This window comes from Pelophylax lessonae, assembly GCF_965119305.1.
Source record: "Pelophylax lessonae genome assembly, chromosome: 9".
Classification (NCBI taxonomy): domain Eukaryota; kingdom Metazoa; phylum Chordata; class Amphibia; order Anura; family Ranidae; genus Pelophylax; species Pelophylax lessonae.
In genome coordinates this window covers 212,757,714-212,781,320 of record NC_138776.1, presented here as the reverse complement: position 1 = coordinate 212,781,320, position 23,607 = coordinate 212,757,714, and the positions used below count along the sequence as shown (strand labels likewise).

At 39.8% G+C, this 23,607-nt stretch overlaps 1 protein-coding gene across 2 annotated transcripts in view; it reads right to left on the bottom strand.

The window, feature by feature from the left end:
* Nucleotides 1-2,050: 2,050 nt before the first annotated feature.
* Nucleotides 2,051-23,607, bottom strand: part of CDHR1 (cadherin related family member 1) — a 233,238-nt gene continuing 211,681 nt past the window's right edge. The window contains exons 16-17 of one of the 2 annotated variants that reach the window (XM_082268497.1): nt 22,808-23,062; nt 2,051-2,713 (exon numbers count right to left, since the gene is read on the bottom strand). In XM_082268497.1, coding sequence (XP_082124623.1) covers nt 2,159-2,713; nt 22,808-23,062 — 810 coding nt within the window. In that variant the 3' untranslated portion in view covers nt 2,051-2,158. Of the gene's footprint in view, nt 2,714-4,638; nt 5,034-22,807; nt 23,063-23,607 lie in introns of those variants that run through there. The other variant, XM_082268498.1, reaches the window with a different exon arrangement.

Below are 23,607 nucleotides of genomic sequence, written 5' to 3'. Positions count from 1 at the left end.
TTGTTTGCAATATACATTCATATAATCACTAGTAATATTCTATATAAAATGTTAGCGCAGTTTTAAATTTATTTTCACAGTTGGAAGGCTATCGCCCTACTGCTGGAGTTGTTTTTTTTTGACAAGCCTGTTCCATTGTTTGTAAGTATGCTTTTGTCTTGATCCAATAAATATGTATGGTGGTAATGCAGTAGGCGTTTGCACACTCCTGTGTATTTTTTGCAAAAAATAAAGTTATATTCAAATTCCCTCCTGTAAAGGAGACATAGAATACTAAACTTTACTGCTGACTCCAACACTTCTTGGAGTGTCAGATTTACAGTGCCTAGTTTCATTTGGTGGATCACTTTACAAGCCCTTTGATCACTACTGTGTAGTGACATAAGGGCCAGCAGGAGGAACCCCAGAGTGAAGAGGGTTCTTCAAGTGTCCAATGTTGCAGAGATCAGCAAAGTGGGCAGCAGAACAGGTGAGTAATCAATGTTTTCTCTGCAGGGAGCCCTTTATCATGAAATATTACTTTAGTGACACAGTTGCTTTAAAATGTATGTATAGTCAAAATGTTCATTTCCGTTTTGGATAGAGAAGGGTTAAAACACCATATAATGTCTGTATTTGTCTGGGGAGATTTTTATTTACTGCCTGTTTTGAGGATGTGACAAAATAAAGGAAATACGGTTAATTCTTATTCTATTTATCATCAAAACATTTGTTCCTTGGAAGACCTCTAGCTCTAATAACAGATTTGAATTTCCCCTAACTTTACGTATCAATGAAAATGGTCACCAGGACAAATAGAGGATTTACCCTTCCAAGCAGGTACATAGACAGAAAAAAAAAAAGGTGAAAGAAAAAACACAAGGTGCTTAATCCAGTATTCTCAAGGCTAAGTCTGATTTCAGAAGCTCACTGGTTATGGTTAGGCAGCGATCATAAACCAAAGGACCTTTAAGGACACCCCGAGTAATGTCAGAAGAATGCAATAAGTGTGCCTCTCCAATTGTTGTAAAATCCAGGAAGATTTTTTGGGGTATTATAACAAATAAAAATATCTGGGTAATAAAATAAAAAAAGCCCAAAAATCTGATCTTATTATAAATTTTCTTGAACTCTACTCAAAACTAAAAAAACAAAAACAAAAAAAACTTTGCCTTAAAGTGGTTGTTACCCCCCCCCCCAAAATAAAAGAAAAAAACAATGCTCCTGTCCCTTTATTGTGCAAGCTGTAGCATAGTGCTTTTGTTTTTTTCAATTACCCTTTTGTATCTCCTACATTACCTGTTTGATCTTGCCTGATACTGACTTCCCCACTGAGAGCAGTCCTTGTTTATCATGGCTTGCTGAGCTATCATGGTCAAGATATGAGTCTACATAATCTGCTCTTTCCTCTGTCCTCTCCCTCATTCTCTCTGTTCCCCTGTGTCCTCCTCCTCCTTCCCCTCCCCTCCCCTCCCTGCCTGTCAGCTGTGTGTGTGTGTGTGACCTGCCCCACCCCTCCTTTCCTTCCTGTCATTATTAGAATTAATTTAAACATTAAAAAAATGTACTGCCAGTCCCTCTCTTGTATTCATCTATAACACACAGTGTAAGTGTATGTAGAAAACAAAGCTTATAAATATCAATTTTGCACATATCTTCAGGCCGGTCACGTGACTCCCGGCTGATCTCCGCCACCATCTAAGGGCTACAGTGGGAGGAGCTGAGCGGCTAGCACAGCGGTCATGTGACCTCCCGTCAAAGGGAGATCTCGGCTCCTCCTGCTGTAGCCCTGGATCAGAGTAAAAGAGCAGCTGGGAGTCACATGACCAGCCTAAAGATATCTGTGAAAATGGTATTTAGAGGCTTCAATATGAGAGAGGGGCTGGCAGGGTAATGCAGCCCCAAGATTATAAACACTTTAACATACACTTTAAATTTAACAGAAAACTGTAATAAAGATTGTGCTGTGTTAAAAATAACAAACAACATTACAAACAACATATTATTATAAGGATGTTCTTAATTTTATGCATATTTTTTAAAGCAAATACAATGTATTTTTTTTGTTACAGGTGATGTGTTTCTGTTATTAACATGGTTTGCTTTTAGACATTACACAATATACAATGAACCTTGGTGCATTTTTAATAAAATGTTTCCTTAACATATATATGGAAAACTAGTAAAAAGACACCGAGCTCCCAGCATTTTTCTTCTCCAGCATTTGTTTCAGTTCAGATACGAGAGCAGCACTGGCACTTGGAACTTTCTCTTTCATTTGCTGGTCAATAATCTTGGGCGTCAGAGATCCAGAGACGGTGGGCACACTCCATTCGGTCTTAATATGTCTTGGTATTAGCCGTGGAGGTGGAGGTGGGCAAGGGGCATGTGGTGGGAAGGAGATACTTTGACTGTTGTTATTACCATTCTCATTTTGAAGATTGACTTCCACATCTTGCATGGCAAACTTTTCAGAAGAACTTGAAGACCTCTTGAACTTCAACCATTCTGTCCTAATTGTCCTGGAGGGGTGGTCTGGTCTTCTCCTTCTAATTATTTTCCTCAGGGGCATGATTTTATTAGATTTTTTGTTGCGCCAAAACATGGCAGTAGAAATTAAGACTGTAATGACCACCATAATTGCCATAACACCAGCTAGCACCCCTAAGGCTTTCATGGGGTTATCTTTACTTTGCATCAAAAAGGCAGCCACAGGCCCCTTGTGTAGAAGAGTCTGTAAAAGAGTACAAAGATAACATGTGACAGATTCTACCCATGCCGTATGTGTGCCATTTTCTGCAACATTTTATAGCTACTCAATAAGGCATCGCACTAATGAGTAGTTAAGTCTAAAATTTAAATTGTATTGCTACAGTCCACAGCTTAACAACATCATCAGACATCAAGGTTTTCTGATCATATAGCTTTAAACATACTTATGCTTATATAACTTTATGCTCTCATTCACTTCAAGTTATGATTTTCTGAGAGAGTACCTAAAGTGCTTTGAGAAATACAAATCCGATCCAATCTATAAAAGTGTCATTTTATGTGCAACGATCCTCCTTCTAAAAATGTGTTTGTAAAAACTGTAAACAACTACTATCACGAATAATAATGCATACTGATAACTGCATGTGATTACTTTGTGCAAAACGAATATTTAACATGTATTTCTTTTTTATATCAGATGACTTTGCTTGTGTTTTACTTTGTACCCCGACCCAGATGACTAACAAAAGTAACAGTGACAGGGGTTCAGGCAAAAAAATTTTATTACAAACATTTTAACCCCATGATTAAAAAGGTCAGGTAACTGCTGTAAGTCCTATTGGTAGTGTAATTGTTCTTTATAGCCCCAGTCTTTGTCACTTTTTCTAAACAGTTTTGCTTAAATGTTGCTTAAAATATAAATAACGGCACTGGAAATAAAAAAAAAATATTATTGGACTACTATCTGCACATACAAAAAGCTGTATGGATATCAGAAAGCAAAATCCTTCTTGTGAGTGGGAGTAACTGGGAGCATTGTGAGTGCTGAGGACTGGAAGTTCCTGGGAGCATTGTTAGTGATGAGGACTGGAAGTAACTGGGAGCATTGTGAGTGATGAGGACTGGAAGTAACTGGGAGCAATGTGAGTGCTGAGGACTGGAAGTAACTGGGAGCATTGTGAGTGCCGAGGACTGGGAGTAACTGGGAGCACGTTGAGTACTGAGAATTAGAAGTAACTGGGAGCATTGTGAGCATTGTTAGTGCTGAGGACTGGAAGTAACTGGGAGTGTTGTGAGGGCTGAGGACTGGAAGTAACTGAGAGCATTGTGAGTGCCAAGGACTGAGAGTAACTGGGAGCACTTTGAGTACTGAGAACTAGAAGTAACTGGGAGTATTGTGGGTATTGTTAGTGCTGAGGACTGGGAGCACTTTGAGTACTGAGAACTAGAAGTAACTGGGAGCATTGTGAGCGCTGAGGACTGGAAGTAACTGGGAGCATTTTGAGTACTGAGGACTGGGAGTAACTGGGAGCGTTGCGAGTGCTGAGGATTGGGTGATCTTGGGAGTGGCCCTTTAATTACAAAAAAAAAAAAAAACTCAGGGGTGTCACCATTATATATGCTGGAAAGCTTAGTATGAATGTTAATGTGGATAAAATGTTAATAAAAGCATGATACATTAAAACGGAAAGCAGAATGATGTCATATTATGTATTTACTGCATCCAGTTATCAGAATACACTGTTTTTTCAGAAAAATGGGACTTTAACAACACAAAGATGAATTTAAACTAAAAATCATGTATTATGCACAACATCAGTTACACATAAAATTAAAACAAACTAAACTTAACTACTGCAATGGGGAAACCCAAAATAACCTTTTCAAAACACTGCAAAGACTGGGAATTTCCATCCAAATTAGATCTTCTCTTCTTCTTCTAAACCCTCTTTCTATTATTATGCACAGCTTCCACTATCACTTAGCCCCCCAATTCTGAGGCCATCTAATACAAGGCACTCAAAAAATAAAATTATATATTACTGGTGAGGGGCCTGTACCAAACATCACCAACAAGTGTAGATGTAGGTGCCCAGGGCCTATGGGAAAGTAATCTTTTTTCTAAACATTGATGAAAAGCAAAACAGTTTCCAGGAGAGAAGAGGTTTCATTGGGATCATAGAACATGCACACTTTGAATTAAGTATTTCACTCACAGACATTTATATTTTGTATTCTCGTACTCTTTTACAGACTATATTTGCTTATTATAATCTTTAGGTTTCATATATTAAAGTTAGTTGGGTCATTTGGCATAGTGTGGAGTACATTTAGAAATGCTTGATAAGTTAATGAAAGGCTTCTCTTGGTGGTCCCCTAACAATCTTTTTGACTCTGCCTCTGGGATGAATTTTGGATCTTTTCACACTTTTCCAGTACAAGATGGTGGAAATCACTACAGTAACAGAAATGCTGGAGAGGACCGTACTCATGCAAATTCCAAATATCATCCATGGCCGCTTTCTGAGACTCAAAACATAGGACTTTACCCTCGATCTGATCTGGAAATGGTAAACATGAAAACAGGTAATGCAGGAAAGGAAAAGTGGAGGAAAATAGGATTATGAAATGCAAAGCGTATGGTGAATAATAACGACTAGTTTTCCCTACACACATACACAAACACAATAGTGATGTAGGCATCTATTGAGCAGCAGTGGATCTTGATGTAAGAAAAAGTTACAGGATGAAAGAGTTAAAGTGCAAAAGTATTTTCTTGGCTCCTATTGTTTCTACAAAACATTCCATAACTGAAAATGTTGTTCTGTTTGCCAGGGGGTTTGAAGGTTTAGGTTGAACTTGCAACAGTAGAGTAACACTGTTTATACTGTATAAAGCAGATGAATGGCCATTGGTATGATGTCTTTAAACAATCCAACTCAATCTGAACACCTGACAGATCTAAAAGACAAATCAAAGCCAACCATGTATTCATTAACTAATCATTCATTATTTTTTAAATGGAACTAGTGTAGCTACCTGAAATTTCCCTTGGCATAATCCTTGCAATCCCTAGGAGAAAGTGGGGCAAGATTGAAAGTCAATCAGATGTGTTGCATGCAAATCTGCTGACAAAGGAACAAGGTAACTGTAAAAGGGAATGTAGTTATGTTATGCCCTCAGGTGGGGCTGTGAAAATCTGAGATGTGGCCAAATAGAACCACAAATCCTTTGGTAAAACAGTTCCCATATATACATTTATTGTGTAGGTAAATAAAACTGCGCTACCCCTGTAAGAAAAATTATTATATAGTGCTAATATGGCAATATGTATCTTTAAACAAATATAAGTGTCATCCATAAATAAATTGATTTAAAAGTGCAATAAGTGAATCAACAGTAAGATATCACCATACATATAGTATAAAAGTGCAACATGCTGTTATTGATTGCTCAATAAATAAATAATACAATTATAAAAATAAAAAATGAATGCATAAAAAACCAGTCCAATATACTATAAAGGGTGTTTTTCAATCGTGGTAAAACCATGAAAAAACCTATGATGTAGAGTAAGTATTAAAGTGCAGGGAAGGACAGTGATGTCCTACAAATCAATCATGCATAAAAATCATATAGTCCATATTGCAATGGTGCTGATATGAAAAAAGTACAGTAAATAAAAGTCTTTTCATGTGACTCTTCAAAGTGACGGTGCCGTTGTATGCATATGTGCAGCAATGGTGGGACCCTCCGCTTCTGGGCTTTTCTGGGCTGACTTATTTTCAAAAAATAAAAAAGTTTGGATATAATGAATAAGATATTACCTTTTATATGTATATAATTTAGCAATATTTTTTAACCATAATCGTTTGGGTAGATGTCGGCAAATGTATTGGCCTTCCATGGATAGAGGACACCGTAAGGTGTATCCGGCAATGATATGTGTTAAATGGGGGCGGACCTCAGGAGGGAGAACTTAGCCCTTCCCTCTCCTACATAATGTGACCGATGCAGCGTACGCACAACTTACGATGACGTAATTTCTATGACGAAACGCGTCAAGTTGACACGCATGCTGCCTCGATCTGGGCCCTTACTGTGAACCGAACGCTGTTTCCTCACTTCCGGGTACGGAGCGTGTTCAAAAGAGCGGGCTCAGAAGACAGCCGCGAGGCTCACAAGTCTGCTAAAGGTGCACCAGCTTTTTTATCTTATCCAGCGAACCTATGTTATATTTTTCCTATGTGTTTGGCGTGATGTTTTTTAAATAAAGAGGATTTTTTTACCGTCTACCCTATGAGGAGTCTTCTTCCTTTTGTACACAGGCGAAAGAGCCGTGGACCCCCACTCCTCATCAGAAACCCAGAATCACTGGGATTAAGCTTTTACCGATTCCCGCTGCCGTACGCCACCTGGAATCCACCAGATCTGGTAAGTGGGAATTCTTACCATCTAACACCGAAGCGGAGGGTCACACCATTGCTGCTCATATGCATGCACCGTCACTTTGAAGAGTCACATGAAAAGACTTTTATTTACTGCACTTTTGCATCTCGTATCAGTACCATTGCAATACGGACTATATGATTTTTATGGATGATTGATTTGTAGGACATCACTGTCCTTCCCTGCACTTTAATACTTACTCTACATCATAGTTTTTTTTTCACAGTTTTACCACGATTGAAAAACACCCTTTATAGTATATTGGACTGGTTTTTTATTCATTCATTTTTTATTTTTATAATTGTATTATTTATTTATTGAGCAATCAATAACACCGTGTTGCACTTTTATACTATATGTATGGTGATATCTTAGGCTCATGTAGGTGTTTTGGGGGCGTTTTTCTGCTCTAGGATCAGCTCTCAAAACGCCCAACAAGACAAATCCTATTCATTTCAATGGCCCCTGTTCACATCTGAGCGTTTTGATGCTGTGAGCAAAACGCCCAACGCTCAAAAAAGTACATGAGCTTCTTTTTGGGCAGATTACAGGCGTTTTCCATTGGTCTCTATTCAATCTAAAAACGCCTGCACAAAAAACGCCTGTAAAAACGCCTGTAAATCGCAGTAAAAATTGCAGTAAAAATTGCGGTAAGATTGCGGTAAAAAAACGTGCGAGAACGCTACGCTCGGGTGTGAATGTAGCCTTATGGATAAAATTATATTTGTTTAAAGATACATATTGCCATATTAGCACTATATAATAATTTTTCTTACAGGGGTAGCGCAGTTTTATTTACCTACACTTTTATACAATACTCTTTGTTTTGAACTAGCAGCTCCCATCTTATCTATTTGATTGATATCAACATTTGGACATACCAGTGGCGCGAGTGATACACTAACATACATTTATTGTGTGTTTAGCTGTTGGCTTGGAGTAAAGCTTTAAACCATAAGGTTAATGCATGACTGTGAAAAAGGTCTGCAAATAGCCAAAATCAGCATTCTTGGCAAATTATAAGGGCTCCGTTTGCTAAAAATGTGATTTGTACTAAAGTTATCCTTGTTTAAATACTGACACTTGTTCAATATGACTAGAATAAACATATACAAAGTCATACTGTAGTGATCATATTAATATAATATTAATTTATACCTAAGTAAGGATACATATGATTCAATCATCATATGTATCCCCACTTAGGTTCTAGATGTCCTATATTTGTTTTTTATTTTGGACCAAACACTGAAAGGTGAATAATTCTGGTTAATACCAGCATTAAAGAAACCTCTAGACCCCGTTTTCACTGAGGCGACGCTACTTGCCGGGGCGACCTCACAGGTCGTGGTGCGCAGCTCGCACCGCGACCTCGGAGCGGCCGGCACAGACTTCATATCATTGAAGTCAATGCAGGTCGCTCCAGGTCGCCCCAAAGAAGCTCCGGACCCTTTTTCTAAGTCGGAGCGACTTTTGTCGCTCCTATTAGAATGGGTCCACAGCTTCTCTATGGCAGGCAAACTGTCAGGCGACCAGGTCGCCTGACAGGTCGCCCCAGTGTGAACGGGGTCTTACCGAAAGAAACATGGGAGTTGCCATTTTCTTCCCATCTGCAAATCTCAGATGTCTTAATGATATGCTGATCCAAGCATCAAAACTTTGAATAAAGTCAGAGTTCTTTATCTGCTTATGTGTTCTGGGTCAAGGATTCAAACTTTACTGAAGCCAGTGGTTAAGCATAATAAACAGACAACTAGCATTTTCAGAATGGGGTAAGTAATGGCAGCCTCCCCGTACTGCTAAAAAAATATTGTACAACTATGCAATTAAAATTCACTATGCTCCATATACCTTTTAGTTATTTGCAGATTAGGTTTAAAATAAACTTGTATTTGAGAGTACCCAATTATATGTGTAGTTTTTTTAATACCCAAGGGTGGAAGACTATATGAGTAATTTACTTTAGAAGCAGATTTTATGAAATGTAGACCTGCCCCATCCCTGCAGATTTTTCTCAGAGCACCCAAAAGTCTGAAACTGAAGTCTATTATGTAATTACTGCACACTCTCTTTCCTTTCTTTTGTGGTCCAGCATGATCATGCTATCACAAATCCTAATAGGGAGGTGTAGGAAGTCAAAGGCCAAAGATCTAAACTTCTATGTTAAGTCAGTAGATGCATAACTGAGCATTTCAGGTTTCAAAGCTCGATATGAATTGTAAGTATATTCAGGACCATTTAGGTGCCTACAATTCAATAATATTACCAGTTTAGCAAGTTTTGGCAAACTACAGTTTTCCTTTAAACTAATACTACAACACAGATCTTCAAGGTCTGTGACAGCAAAGGATTGCTCTGGAAGATCATTCAATATTTAAATGTATTGGCCAAAAAAATAGAGCAACTTCCTCTTTAAAATTCTTATTAGATGACAATCAAAAGATCCTAAAAAGCCTAAACAATTCTGAGCTTTGTTCTGCTCCGAAGTACAACTAATTGTTTTTTTTTGTTTTTTTTTTTTTTTGTTTTTTTAATAAGCCATTTATGTACATTATGTTTTTTTTTTAAAAAAAAAATAGTATTTACATACTGCACTTTATAATTTATACCATTTGCAGCATATGTGTGGGACATAACCATGTTTTATTAAGTCAAATCTGTTGCCTATTTATATAATGTATCTATACTTTGAACCACCCATGCAACAATAAACAGTAGCATGCATAGACAAAACATACAGTTCATTACTATAGGACACTAACATAAAGCCATACAAAAGGTACTGTAAAACGAAAATTAAAAAGGGATAGAGAAATTGAGACATGAAGGACATCAGAACTGAAAGACAAAGACATACAAAAAAATATACTAAACTATCCTTACTAATGCTTGGGGACTTTTGCACTGTCACCCAATTTAACCTTAGCTAGGTATTTGTTTTGGAATGATGTGGGGCTTGTCCTAGATATTTGAATTATTTTGTATTCCGGTTTATTAAGATTTATGCGGTAGTGATGCTTTCAGTGAAGGGGTAGGGGATTAAAAGAACTCATTTAGCAGCCAAAATAAGTTTATGGGGGAATATCCATCTTTCAGTAATCAAAACCTCCATGAAGTATGATTATAAATCGAGTAAGAGGTTTCTTTTTTTTTTTTTTGATGCAAGCCAAATGGTGTACTTTAATGACCAGCACACTGACTAGCATATGGGATAGTATCAACACAATGCAAAGTTCACATAGTTGCAGGACTTCGGACTGTAGTTATCCCAGCATACATATATAATTGTAGTACAGGCTATTGTTTCTTCTCCTAGGGGGAGAGGAACTACGTATGAAGAAGCCAAGATTAAGGATTACCAAGGGATAATCCAGACCGGTTTGGATTATACAGATTTTTGCCTCAGCAAATCAATCAGCTCCAAACTAGGAGCATTAACCTGAGTTTACTAAAACTGCAACAGTAATAAGTTATTCTTTTTCCTTGGGACTAATTGTAAGAACCATAGTACCTAAACCCGAAAATTGAACACAATGAAAAAAGAATGAAACAGTAGTCAAATTCTTGTTTTGTTCAGAATTGGGCTTTACATTTATACCTTTAAATTCTCAAAGCATCCAACTGACATGCCCTTCAGCAAACTAACATCACATTTTCCGGAATAAATTATTTTGTTTATTATTTTACTATTCAGTAATTGTGATGCTATAATGCAATAGTGTATGACTTATCATAAAGATAATGCAGCGCTGGTATTAAATATGAAATTGGAAAAAAATACAATAAATATGTGAAAAATAATCAGAACACTAAATTCACTATGTGCAAATTGTGCAAAAGTTGTGCAAAAGTATTACAAATATATATTAAAGTGCATTGTAACATAAACCATATCTGTGATTATTTATTATCATATATTAGCATCATGCACTTTAATAAAGTCCATCCAGTTCAAAGAAAGTTGATAAGACGATCTCTGTAGCTTATGGAAAATCCACCAAAGTGCAAAGTGCAGAATTTCCTTAGATGTAATATTGAAAGTGTTATCACTGGTGTATGTGACCGCCACCGATGTGTGAGGGGGCTTACCATAAAAATAGGACCCAATAGAGCTTATACTCTTGAGTCACTCACGCATATAAAGATGGATAGTTGTCACTGTGTCTCTGATGCTGGAATGCCTTCAGTAATCATGAACAACCTCCAAACACCTCTCATCAGCCGTGTTTAAAAATCAATGGATGTCCTCTTGGGGGATCAAATCCTCCACATAAGCTCAATAAAACAAAATGTATTTTTCAAGCTTATTGAGCTTATGTGGAGGACATCCCGGTTTTATGATCAAATTTATTAGCATCATGCACTTTAATATTAACAGATAGGGTTTATGTTACAATGCACTTTAATATATATTTGTAATATTTTTGCAAAAGTTTTGCACAATTTGCACATAGTGACTTTTATTGTCTCAATTATTTTTTCACATATTTATTGCATTTATTTACAGTTTCATATTTAATACCAGCGCTGCATTATCTTTATGATTAGTTGTTACAAATTGTCTTTAGTTTTTGCTGGCTGCAGGTCATTATTGTTAGCGCGGTAAATCTTTTATATGCTAATGACTTGTTTAAGGGAACCTTAATACATGTACAAATAATTGCAATAAATTACAATCCTATATAAAACTGTCAAATGGGAAGGTTAGAGGATACAATTCCTGGCTCAGTTTTTGGTATAGGTCAGTGGTAAACAACTTTTTGAGCATAGTGTGTTAAAAAATATTTGCAAGAAATTGAGAATGCCAGATATATAAAACAAAATGTCAACTTCACAATCCAAATCAACAAAAGTAGTAATTGGTGAAAAAATGGTGGTGTTATTAATTTGCTTCTGCAACAATAAACCCCAACATTGGTGTCACTTTCTGCAATAAACCCCCCATCATTGGTGTCAGTGTCTTCAATGATTACCCTCAACATTGGTGTCAGTGTCTGCAGTAAAAAATAGCATTAGTGTAAATAACTGCATCAGTTTCATCAGTTTCAGTGACTACTATAACCTCTGAACTTTAGACTTTCATAAAGAGGAACAGCATGGTTAAAGGATGTGGTATACCCAGCATGCCATGATGAAAATGTAGCATGACTACATAGAACTGAATATTAGGCATTGTTTAAAGGAGTACTATTAAAGCGCCATTAAACCCTAAGACAAAAATATATTAAAGCTTACGAATTTTTAAATGTGGTGGTTGCACTTGATTTCTTTTTTGGGGCTTCTTCCCTTATTTCTACCTGTTGATCTGGCCAGAATAGATCAGTGATGGTGAACCTTGGTGCCCTAGATGTTTTGGAACTACATTTCCCATGATGCTCCACTACACTGCAGAGTGCATGAGCATCATGGGATAGTTTCAAAACATCTGGGGCGTCAAGGTTCGCCATCACTAATATAGATACATAGTTGGTAAAATTTAAGAAAGGCCCTGGTCTATCCAGTTGAACTTGTATATGTGTTTGCACGTGTGTGCCAATTTCCATATTCCTGTAGACTGTGTTTGCTGAGAAACACATCTTAAAGTTTTTTGAATGTATCTACACGCTTCTCTAGTACTAAATGCAGCATGTTGGCATAGTACTGTGAATGTTGCTTACCTGTTTAGCTTTTCCTTTCCCCTCGATTCAGCTGATCGCCTCAGTGCTTAGCTTAGTTTAGCCCAACTTTTAGTTTCATGGTTGCTTTTTTTCCCTCATAGGATCCTATCAAGCCACCCTTGAATGCTCCTTATGTCTGTCAGTGTGGATGAGCCTCTGTGCATCCACCGAAACACATAGTCCCAGCCACTCTCCTTTTCCCCCCCATCTCCCCTCTTACTGAAAGTGATTGAAATCGGCTGGAGCATACTCTGTGTCTACTTGACTGTGCCTGTAAAACACTCAAGGAGCACACTCTTCTATCCAAAGGTTGTGAGAAGTGGTGCTGTCACACCTGGGACTGCGAGTAATGTAGAGGGAAAAGAATAAGTGTTTGGGCACCCTGGGGGATTGTACATGTATTGGGGTAAGTGGGGTAAGTGGATCCCCTAAAGACGTGCGTGCACACAAAACACAATGGGGGGGGGGGCCTTTCTGAGCTGACGTCAACTCGCACAACTGAGTCCACAAGTTGGATCGATGGCCATCGAAGTGAGTTTGCCTTTTTTCTTTTATACATTCCATGTGGATTTTTTACTTTCATATGTTATTGGCCAGTTTTAATAAAACAACTACACTTTATACTCTTCTTGTGTGGGCTCCTCTATGGTGTGAGCTTTATATGCAGAGGAATGATCACCGCCATCTAGGCATTGGATTCTGAGGAATACTTGGCGATATAGATTGGATGTGTGTCTGTCTTAATATCTCATCTATCTGGTGAGTGCATTTAGGGGGTGGAAGTTTGGCACACTACTGGTGACAAAGCAGATCTATTTGCACTTTGGGACTTTTGCATGCATTTACTAAGGAAGAATTTTGGCATTCATCTATATACCATTTCTGGGACTTTGTTGCACTACAAGCACTTTCTATAGGGATTGCTGTAATTTTTAGTTAGGATAACCCCTTAACAAATGAATTGTTCATATATTATTTTATTAATAGTTATTTATTTTTTAGTCACTTTTAAAAATCACCAATTTTAGCACTTTATATATGCACATAGGTTGATGTGTTTGTTTACAATATTTTAAGCACTGCATTGTCACTTTCTAGATTTACTGGGACATATTTACCTTAAAAGAGAAGCTTTGTTTGGCCATACATCTCTTGTGGGTTACAGGCGTGAACTTACATTTCTTCTCATGTGACCCAGAGTTAGCTTATATTGCCCACTGTCAGCTGACTTGGCAGAGTAACTCCAGGCTCTGGAAGGATCATAACAATATTGTTGGCATGCATCCAACTGCCTGATTGACAGCTGGCTTTGGCTGTCAGCACATGGCTGTGAGCTGAATCCCGCTGCACCCACATTCTCTTCTCCTTTCTTTTTCTGCTACTCTCCCCTTTCTTTTTCTGGCCTGTCTCCCCTCCTTATCTTTTTCTTTTCCAGCTTATCCTTTTCCAGCTCCTTTTTCCCTTTTACATGGCTTCTCCTTTTCCCCTTTCTCTCTCCCGTTTTCTTTCTGTCTTCCTTACTCTGTCCTTTCTATCCATTGTCAGCTTCGGCTGACTTCGTTTCAATGGCTGTTCATGGCTGACCGCAGGCTCCCCCGGCGCGGGTAGGGGGCGCTCCTTCGGGAAGCTCCCCGCCCAAACCAGCTCTCTTCCGGAGTAACTGGTTTCCCGCGTCGGCGCCCGTGGAGCGCGGGCTCGGCCTCTCCTTCCGGGATGGGCGGGGCACGCGCTCCTCGGGCGGGTGACCGAATTGGCTCTCAGACCAACTCACATTACGTCACGCATCCCTGATGCGCATGCGCTGGCGTCCGTCCAATACTTCTTAAACACTCTGGCTTGGCGTTCATCTGCAGAGGATGCCAAGTCCAGAGACACTTAGGGACAGGTAAGACCATACGGTTTCCAATCCCCTTGAGCGCTAACATCTATTTATGTGGATTAACTTTTTGCTTGTTCTTTCTGGTATATGCGGGTACCTTTCTCTCTTTAATTGTTTGACATCACAATATTCATACCTCTTGCATTCACTGGTCTTATACCACTATTCAACCCTTTTTCCTTTCCTCCTTACGGCATGCCTCTCACTTTTTAATACCTATGCACATACATGGCTATGTCTTGCTGCAATTGGACTTGACACGTGTAGACAGCACTCCCCACACTTATGAGCACATATATACATATTGCTGCAATTATACCATGTATTTATGCACAGTGGCTATGTCATGTCTCCATGACAAACACCACTAGAGGCGATACAGGATACTTTATATATACTTGAGGCTGTACTACTGTGACAGGCATATCTAGGATCAAAATGGGCAGCTATGTTGTTATGTCGCTCACTTCTTTTTTCACTATGTTCGACTATGGATAGAAGATTTACTCCTACTTTAAACACTGTATTCTCTCCAATCACGCTCTTTTGTGCACGTATTTCCGGGTGTCTGCATCCTCTGACCCTTGGTGTCATCGTATCACACTGATACCGTTTTTTAACCCAATGGTCTTACCATTTTCCCCTAATTATTTTCTGTACCTCCTTACTTTTACAGATAACCACACGTTGTGACCCTATTTATACGGGACTATTACTACCTTTACTCTATATGACCCTCTGTGGTCTCATTCACCTCATATACTACAGGTAAATGTCTCTTTTCAGAGCATAAGACAGATATGACCAACTTATAGGGCAAATTCTCATTCTTGGTCATTACATTCCTTGCTCTTTTTATTCCTTATATTTTTGTATTAGGTTCGATACATGAACATATCCTCCTATATGGGAGTGGTCCATATTGAGCCACACACTCTCTGGTCATCGTGCTGCCCGGTCGGTCCCTCTGGGCTGCCACTTTAATTTCCCTTACGCTCTCACGGATTCTCAGCCCTGAACGGGCCTCTGGGAACTTGGGCATCCCTCCACATGGTAGTAATACCGTTTTTAACTCAACAGACCGGTCCAATCCATTGTTTGGACACAAAGGGTAGGTTCATGAGCAGAAAGCACGCACTACAAGATTAATACATGACCGTTTATTTTTGTATGCATAGACAATTATTGTATAATATACTAAAACGTTTTGCTTTTTTAGGCATACTAGGTGCTTTATCTGGAACTTTGGGTGATCCCTGAGGAAGGGCTTATTCTATGCCCAAAATGCGTAGGGTCGTTTCCGGTTCTATGATCACCTTGTGCATCTGAGCGTCCTCAATGTGGTTCGGTACATGGTCTGTCAAATGCATGCATATTTTAATGCCCTGTATATGTTTGTCATTGTTGTAATTTTTTGTTTTTTGTTTGTTCAATTTCTGTAATTTCAATAAAGCTACTTTATTTGTACAATACACAGTGTCTAGTGGCATTTACAGTCCCATTCCAAAAGGGGAATTCTTTGTATACATTCTAGATTTACTGGGACATATTTACCTTAAAAGAGAAGCTTTTTTTGGCCATACATCTCTTGTGGGTTACAGGCGTGCACTTACATTTCTTCTCATGTGACCCAGAGTTAGCTTATATTGCCCACTGTCAGCTGACTTGGCAGAGTAACTCCAGGATCTGGAAGGATCATAACAATATTGTTGGCATGCATCCAACTGCCTAAATGACAGCTGGCTTTGGCTGTCAGCACATGGCTGTGAGCTGAATCCCGCTGCACCCACACTCTCTCCAGTCTGGCACTCCAGTGAGTGCTGGGAGATCAGAGCAGGAAGACTATGACTGACAATCACTGCTCTCTGCTCTAAACAGAATGAGAACTGAGTGATCAGTGGTCATGTGATTGCTCAGTTCTCAGTCTTAGAGCCGACATGGGACAGCTGCAGCATCACACTGATGCTGCAGCACAGAGGTGAGTATGATGTTTGTTTGTTTTTTAATTTACCCCAAACTTCTCCATTAATGCTGAAAATGTATAAAGGTTAAAAATGCTACTAAAATATTTAGTACTAAATTAAGATTATGTAGCAGTGCCTCTTGGATTGTTGCCCCATAAGCATCAGTAAAATAAATAATAATACAAATGAGTACTTAATAAGGTTTTGCTTGTACCTTGGTTCCAGAATCCAATTAAATAAGTTTTATCCGGTATATCAAAGTCATTGAAAAATCTGATTGCGTCCTCCCAACATAGAGGAGATGGACATGCGGAAAAATGGAAGATGTGGGATCAATATATTACCTCCGGAGAAGGGGTAAGCCTTATGGCCGAATGATTAAATGAGTGGGCAGTTATTTCTAAAATAGTATGTGGTTTGACGGTAGGGTCAAACATAGTCTGGGGATACATTTTATTTTCTTTCCCCCCCTTTTTTTTTCCCTCCTTCTCTCTCTCTTTCTTTCTTTATTATTTGTTCTTAATGGTAGACTTTTCTGTCTACTTGAAAAAAAAAAAAAAAGTTACATACCAGAGAGGGCATTTTCTTTTTTGCGGTATTTAAGGGGAGAGTTGATTTATATATGTGATGATGTCAAACTCTTACCGAGGTTCTTTCATTTTTTCTTTTGTATAATATGTACATTGCCTGTATCTGGTTGTATCTAATAAACTTTATAAATAAAAAAAAAAGTAATTGATTCTCATCATATGTGTGTTGTTTTGATGAAAAATGGAAAGCTCCAGAGCTGCAGTTGTATCAGCTTTTTTTGGAAGTTCCACTGAGCTCTCTCCACACCAAATAAAAAGCACTAAAATGGTGAGAAGTAGGAGTGTTGAAATGTTTAATTATTTTGGCTTTTGACCACTCCTTTAATAATTATACCAGTATTTCCAAATGACCATAGTTTACATTAGGCAATCAGTAGAATTTGGTCATGGCTGATAAAGAACAGTCGGGCGGGTGTGGAGATGCGACTCGGTGTACATCTTGTGATATGTATGCGTTCCTCGGACAGGTGATCGAGGGCGAATACAAATGCGCAAAATGTAAGCACGTTGCTTCCCTGGAAGCTCAGGTCCTGAATCTAGGGAAGCAGCTGGCAACACTGAGACGAATGTCCATACCGGAGGAGAGCCAGGATTGTACCAGTCAGGTGCAGGCAGGGGTCTGCACAGAGGTGGGTGGAGTATCGGAGGTGCAGGCATCAGAGCAGAGTAGAGGGGTGACAGTTAGGAGGGGTAGAAGGGAACAAGGCAAGGAGGCTGATCCTGGGCTGGAGCACCCCAACAGATTCGCCCCGTTGAGTGATGTTGGGGAAACCAGTCAGGGACCAGCATTGCTGGAGCAGAGCGACGCCCCTAGCTGCCAGGGGAAGAACTCCTCCAGTGAGGCCGGGAGAAAGGGAAAGGAAAGACAGGTGCTGGTGGTAGGGGACTCAATTATTAGAAGGGCAGACAGTGTAATCTGTGACATAGACCGTGTGTGCCGAACAGTCTGTTGTTTGCCGGGCGCTCGGGTTCGGCACATCGCCGATCGGGTGGACAGATTACTGGGTGGGGCTGGGGAAGACCCAGCTGTCATGGTACACGTGGGTACCAATGACATAGGCAGAGGAAGACGGAGAGTCCTAAACGATTTCAGGGACTTAGGCGCTAAGTTGAGGACTAGGACCTCCAAGGTAGTATTTTCCGAAATACTACCTGTACCTCGAGCCACACCAGAGAGGCAGCGGGAGATTAGGGAAGTTAACGAGTGGCTGAGGAGCTGGTGTAGTAAGGAGGGTTTTGGGTTCCTGGAGAACTGGGCCGACTTCTCAGTCGGTCACCAGCTCTTTGGTAGGGACGGATTGCACCTAAATGGGGTGGGTGCAGCCATACTGGGTGCGAGGATGGCCAAAAAGTTAGAGGGGCTTTTAAACTAGGGAATGGGGGGGAGGGTACAGATGTAGAATTAGCCAGTGGAAAGCAAGATTCAGAGGGCAGAAATGGGGGCATTAGCGGTAGGGTGTTCGGAGCTCCTAAACCCAGGGTGGGTACGGGGAAAAATCAAGAGAGCAGCCTAAAAACATCAAATGAGGATAAATGTAACCGATCTAAATTACGAGGCTTGTATACCAAAGCCAGAAGCCTGGCCAACAAGATGGGAGAGCTGGAGCTGCTGATGTTTGAGGAGGACTTAGATTTTGTGGGGATAACTGAGACTTGGTTCGACAGCTCTCATGATTGGATGGCGACCATTCAGGGGTATTCCCTTTATCGCAGGGATAGAGAGGGTAAAAAAGGGGGAGGGGTATGTCTGTATATTAAGAACAGTATACAGGTAAATATGAGGGATGATATTAATAATGGAGCTATGGACGAGGCAGAATCCCTATGGGTAGAGCTACAAAGGGAAGGCACGGTGGGGAAGGTAATATTGGGCGTATGCTATAGGCCCCCCAACCAGAGTGAGGAGGGGGAGGCAGACCTTATGTTACAGATAGGATTGGCAGCAAGGATGGGAAATGTCATTATAATGGGGGACTTTAATTATCCGGATATAGACTGGGCAGAAGGAACCGCGCACTCAGCCAAGGCTAGGCAGTTCCTAAATATTTTGCAGGACAATTTCATGGGTCAGATGGTGAATGCACCGACAAGAAACAATGCGGTACTTGACCTACTGATTACCAACAATGCAGACCTGCTCACGGATATAGAAATACGGGAAAACTTAGGGTGCAGTGACCATAGGTCAATTGGTTTCAGTATTAATTACAGTAATAGGAAACACAAGGGTAATATTAAGACGCTGAATTTCAAAAGAGCCAATTTCCCTAAACTGCGCTCACTGCTAGAAAATATAAAATGGGATAGAACCCTGGGAACAAAGAACACGGAGGAAAAATGGGAGTGCTTCAAGAGCATACTTAAAAAGGGGGTGGGCCAGTGCATTCCACAGGGAAATAAATTTAAAAGAGCAAAACTAAACCCTGGGTGGCTAAACTCCAACATAAAAATGTATATTAGAGCTAAAGAAAAGGCCTTCAAAAAATACAAGACTGAGGGGTCAGTGGCAGCATTTAAGCATTATAAAGAGTGTAATAAGAAATGTAAAGATGAAATCAGGGCGGCTAAAATAGAACACGAAAGACATATAGCGGAGGAGAGTAAAAAGAACCCCAAGAAGTTCTTTAAGTATATAAACAGTAAGAAAGCGAGGCCAGAACACATTGGCCCCATAAAAGATGATAAAGGAAAAATGGCCACTGAGGACAGAGAAAAGGCGGAAGTGTTAAATAATTTCTTTTCTTCAGTCTTTACAAAGGAATCGGGGGGCTACACGAACCCAGCTTGTAAGGCCGAACTAAATAATACACCTCAGGAAGTGCCGCCATGGCTAACAGAAGATAGACTTAGAGCTAAACTAGAGAAGCTTAACATAAATAAATCCCCGGGACCGGATGGCTTGCACCCGAGGGTTCTTAAAGAGCTCAGCCAGGTGATTGCCAGACCATTATTCTTGATCTTTAAGGATAGTTTACAGACGGGTATGGTGCCAGCTGATTGGAAAAAAGCCAACGTGGTACCAATATTTAAAAAGGGGCCGAGATATATCCCGGGTAACTATAGGCCGATCAGCCTAACATCTGTAGTCTGCAAAATATTGGAGGGGATGTTAAGGGACCACATACAAGACTTTAGTAATGAAAACGGTATTATAAGTATTAATCAGCACGGATTCATGAAAAATCGTTCGTGCCAAACCAATCTATTAACCTTCTATGATGAAGTGAGCTGCCACCTAGATAAAGGTAAGCCTGTGGATGTGGTGTATCTGGACTTTGCAAAGGCCTTCGACACCGTTCCCCACAAACGCTTACTGTACAAACTAAGGAAGATAGGTATGGACCATAAGGTGAGTACCTGGATAGAGAACTGGCTCCAGGGGAGAGTACAGAGGGTGGTGATTAATGGGGAGTACTCGGATTGGGCGGGTGTGGAAAGTGGGGTCCCCCAGGGTTCTGTCCTGGGACCAATCCTGTTTAATTTATTCATAAATGATCTGGAGGAGGGGATATCGAGTACAATCTCAGTATTTGCAGATGATACTAAATTAGGCATGCCAATATCTTCTATGCAGGATGTGGAAACCTTGCAAGCGGACCTGATCAAAATAACGGAGTGGGCAACTACATGGCAGATGAGATTTAATGTTGAAAAATGTAAAGTAATGCACTTGGGGGCCAGAAACCAGAAAGCAAGCTACTCGCTAGGGGGGGAACCTCTGGGTGAGTCTAGGATGGAAAAGGACTTAGGGGTACTGGTAGACAACAGGCTTGGCAGTGGCATGCAATGCCAGGCCGCCGCAAGCAAAGCCAACAGAATACTGGGATGTATAAAAAAGGGGATTCACTCCAGAAATAAAGAGATTATTCTCCCGCTCTACAAGACTCTGGTCCGGCCACATCTGGAGTATGCTGTCCAGTTCTGGGCACCGGTCCTCAGAAAGGATGTGCTGGAACTGGAGAAAGTCCAGAGAAGGGCAACAAAAATAATTAGGGGTATGGAGGACATCAGCTATGAAGAAAGACTACAAGCCCTGAACTTATTCTCTCTGGAGAAGAGACGATTGAGGGGGGATATGATATCAATGTACAAATACTGTACTGGCGACCCGAGCATAAGGAACAAACTATTCAGAGAAAGGAGATACAATAAGACACGTGGCCACTCACTAAAACTAGAGGAAAGGCGGTTTAACCTTAAAGTGCGTAAGGGGTTCTTCACTGTAAGAGCGGTAAGGATGTGGAATTCTCTTCCACAAGCAGTCGTATCAGCAGGGAGCATTGATAGTTTCAAAAAACTGTTAGATGGACACCTTAAAGACCACAACATACAGGGGTATACAATGTACGGCTAAAAGCAAACACACACACACATCATAGGTTGAACTGGATGGACTGATGTCTTTTTTCAACCTCACTAACTATGTAACAGTCATATCTTCTATGTGGGGATTCCACAGAAGGATTAATATGCCCCATTAGTTGCACTTTGTTTGTAACCCAGGTGCTTGTGATGTCACAAGTATGCCAGAAAATGTCACACTGCTGCTTCCCTGCACTCCTCTGCAAATGCAGGGAAGTCACATGCCAGTTAAAAAGATGTTCTGTGCTATCCCAATTAAATGTTCGGGGATTACAATCCCCTGCTATAAAACACCATAAGCTTACAATGTTTGCAAACTGTGAATCCATGGTAGGGTAGATTTATCAACTTTTAGCTTTCTTTCTTTCAGACTAATTAGAGAATGGCTTTACTTACTGATATATAGCAAATTGCTTGCCCTTTTCTTCTTTTATTAACTTAGTTACTTCTAACAGGCATATTATGTGAATAATTAAATAACCTAGTAACATTTTTGAATTTTGATCCCACTATATTGTGTATACTAACTTAAATCCAAAGCACTGAGTGTGGCTCCTCTCTGATCTCTCCTCTCTCTGCTACCAACATAATTCACAACTGACAGTTTTTCCTGATACAACAGCCTAGAGGGAGAATGCTCTCCTCTTTCCAGCACACAGCAGGTGACTCATAGCCTTAGCACTGTGTATTTTTCTATAAGCCTGTAAGCCTGTAAAAGGGGGGGGGGTGTTTCTTGCCTTCAATCAGCTGTCAAATATCAGATAACTCTATGCTTTACGCTCTACAGGTGGGGTCTTCAAACTATGGCCCTCCAGTTGTTCAGGAACTACAATTCCAATCATGCCTAGTCTTGTCTGTGAATGTCAGGGAATTACAATGACTCATGGGATGTGTAGTTCCATAACAGCTGGAGTGCTGTAGTTTGAGGATCCCTGTTCTACAGTATATGTTATGTCAGATCTCTGCCCCCTGCTGGTAAAGATGGAAAAAAAATCCTTGCAACTGTGTGTTTTTAGGACGATCTACAGAAGAAATGGCTGCAGATAAACAGGTAGAACCTATGTGGGAGGATTTGTTTCATCTCTGTATATCACCTGAGGCTAGTTCCTTCACTTGGTATATGTAAGGGTTTTGAACCAATTTAAAATTTGTAAGAGTGTAATTTCTGTGTCCATACTGGTGGCATTTTCTGCATTGGGAGATATTCTGTGTATCAGGATTTCCTCAGAACAAAAAGTTACATTTCTCCAACATGAACACAAGCAGCAATATAAACATGACAGATTTTATTAACCTTCTTCACTCTATCCTTAACAAAAGTTTATGTTGGGTGGGAGTTGATCACTACAGTAAATTGTATTTATTCTTGAAAAGTAAGCAATCAAAATCTTAAAACAAGCAATCAATATTATAAAAAATCAATCAAAATCTTACCTCCTCAGTTACATCAATCTTGACCACTGCAGTGGTGCTGAATGATGGGGAACCTCTGTCTTTTGCCTGTACAACCACAGACCATTTGCAGTTCTTGTTCCGGGTGATGTTCTCAATTACATCCAGAGACCTGATATAGGATTTGAGTTTTATCTCTCCAGTATTCTGGTCTATATCAAAGACATTGTCTGGATCAGCTTGCATGATGGAATAATTTACTACATTGTTTGGTTCTTCTGCATCCTCATCAGTTGCCTAATCATACATTTAAAACAACAGAAAATAAATGTCAAGAGAAAGTATGCTCATCAAAATGAAGGCTGTTAATAATGTAATGCATTTATCTTAACACTTAATATTATAGATCAGGATAAAGAACAAGTAATAAGACCAAAGGACTTTAAAGTAAAAAAATGTCACATTTGCAGTATCTCATACTTGACAAACCACATCCTATATACACTATGAAGGCCTCTAGTTAATGATATGCTTAATCTAGGCTATAAATCCTAGTAACAGCTGCATCCTACCTGGTAGTGATAGTATGTCACATATATTACTTTCCTGAGCATGAAGCCAAAGAAGATTATAAACAACCAAAGGGTTACAGTCTTCCTTACCAAAGCTGGGTCGTAAAGTGGGTTCCCTAACGGTTTGGTATTTTAAGCAAGGTGAGAAAGTTGAGCTGAGAAAGTTGGGGAGACCAAGCCACCATTCAAATTTGAGAGGATAAAAACCGCTCCAGGTAACCTCGGTCTAATTTGATATAAGTATTGACCCGGCTTTGTAGAATCCTTAGA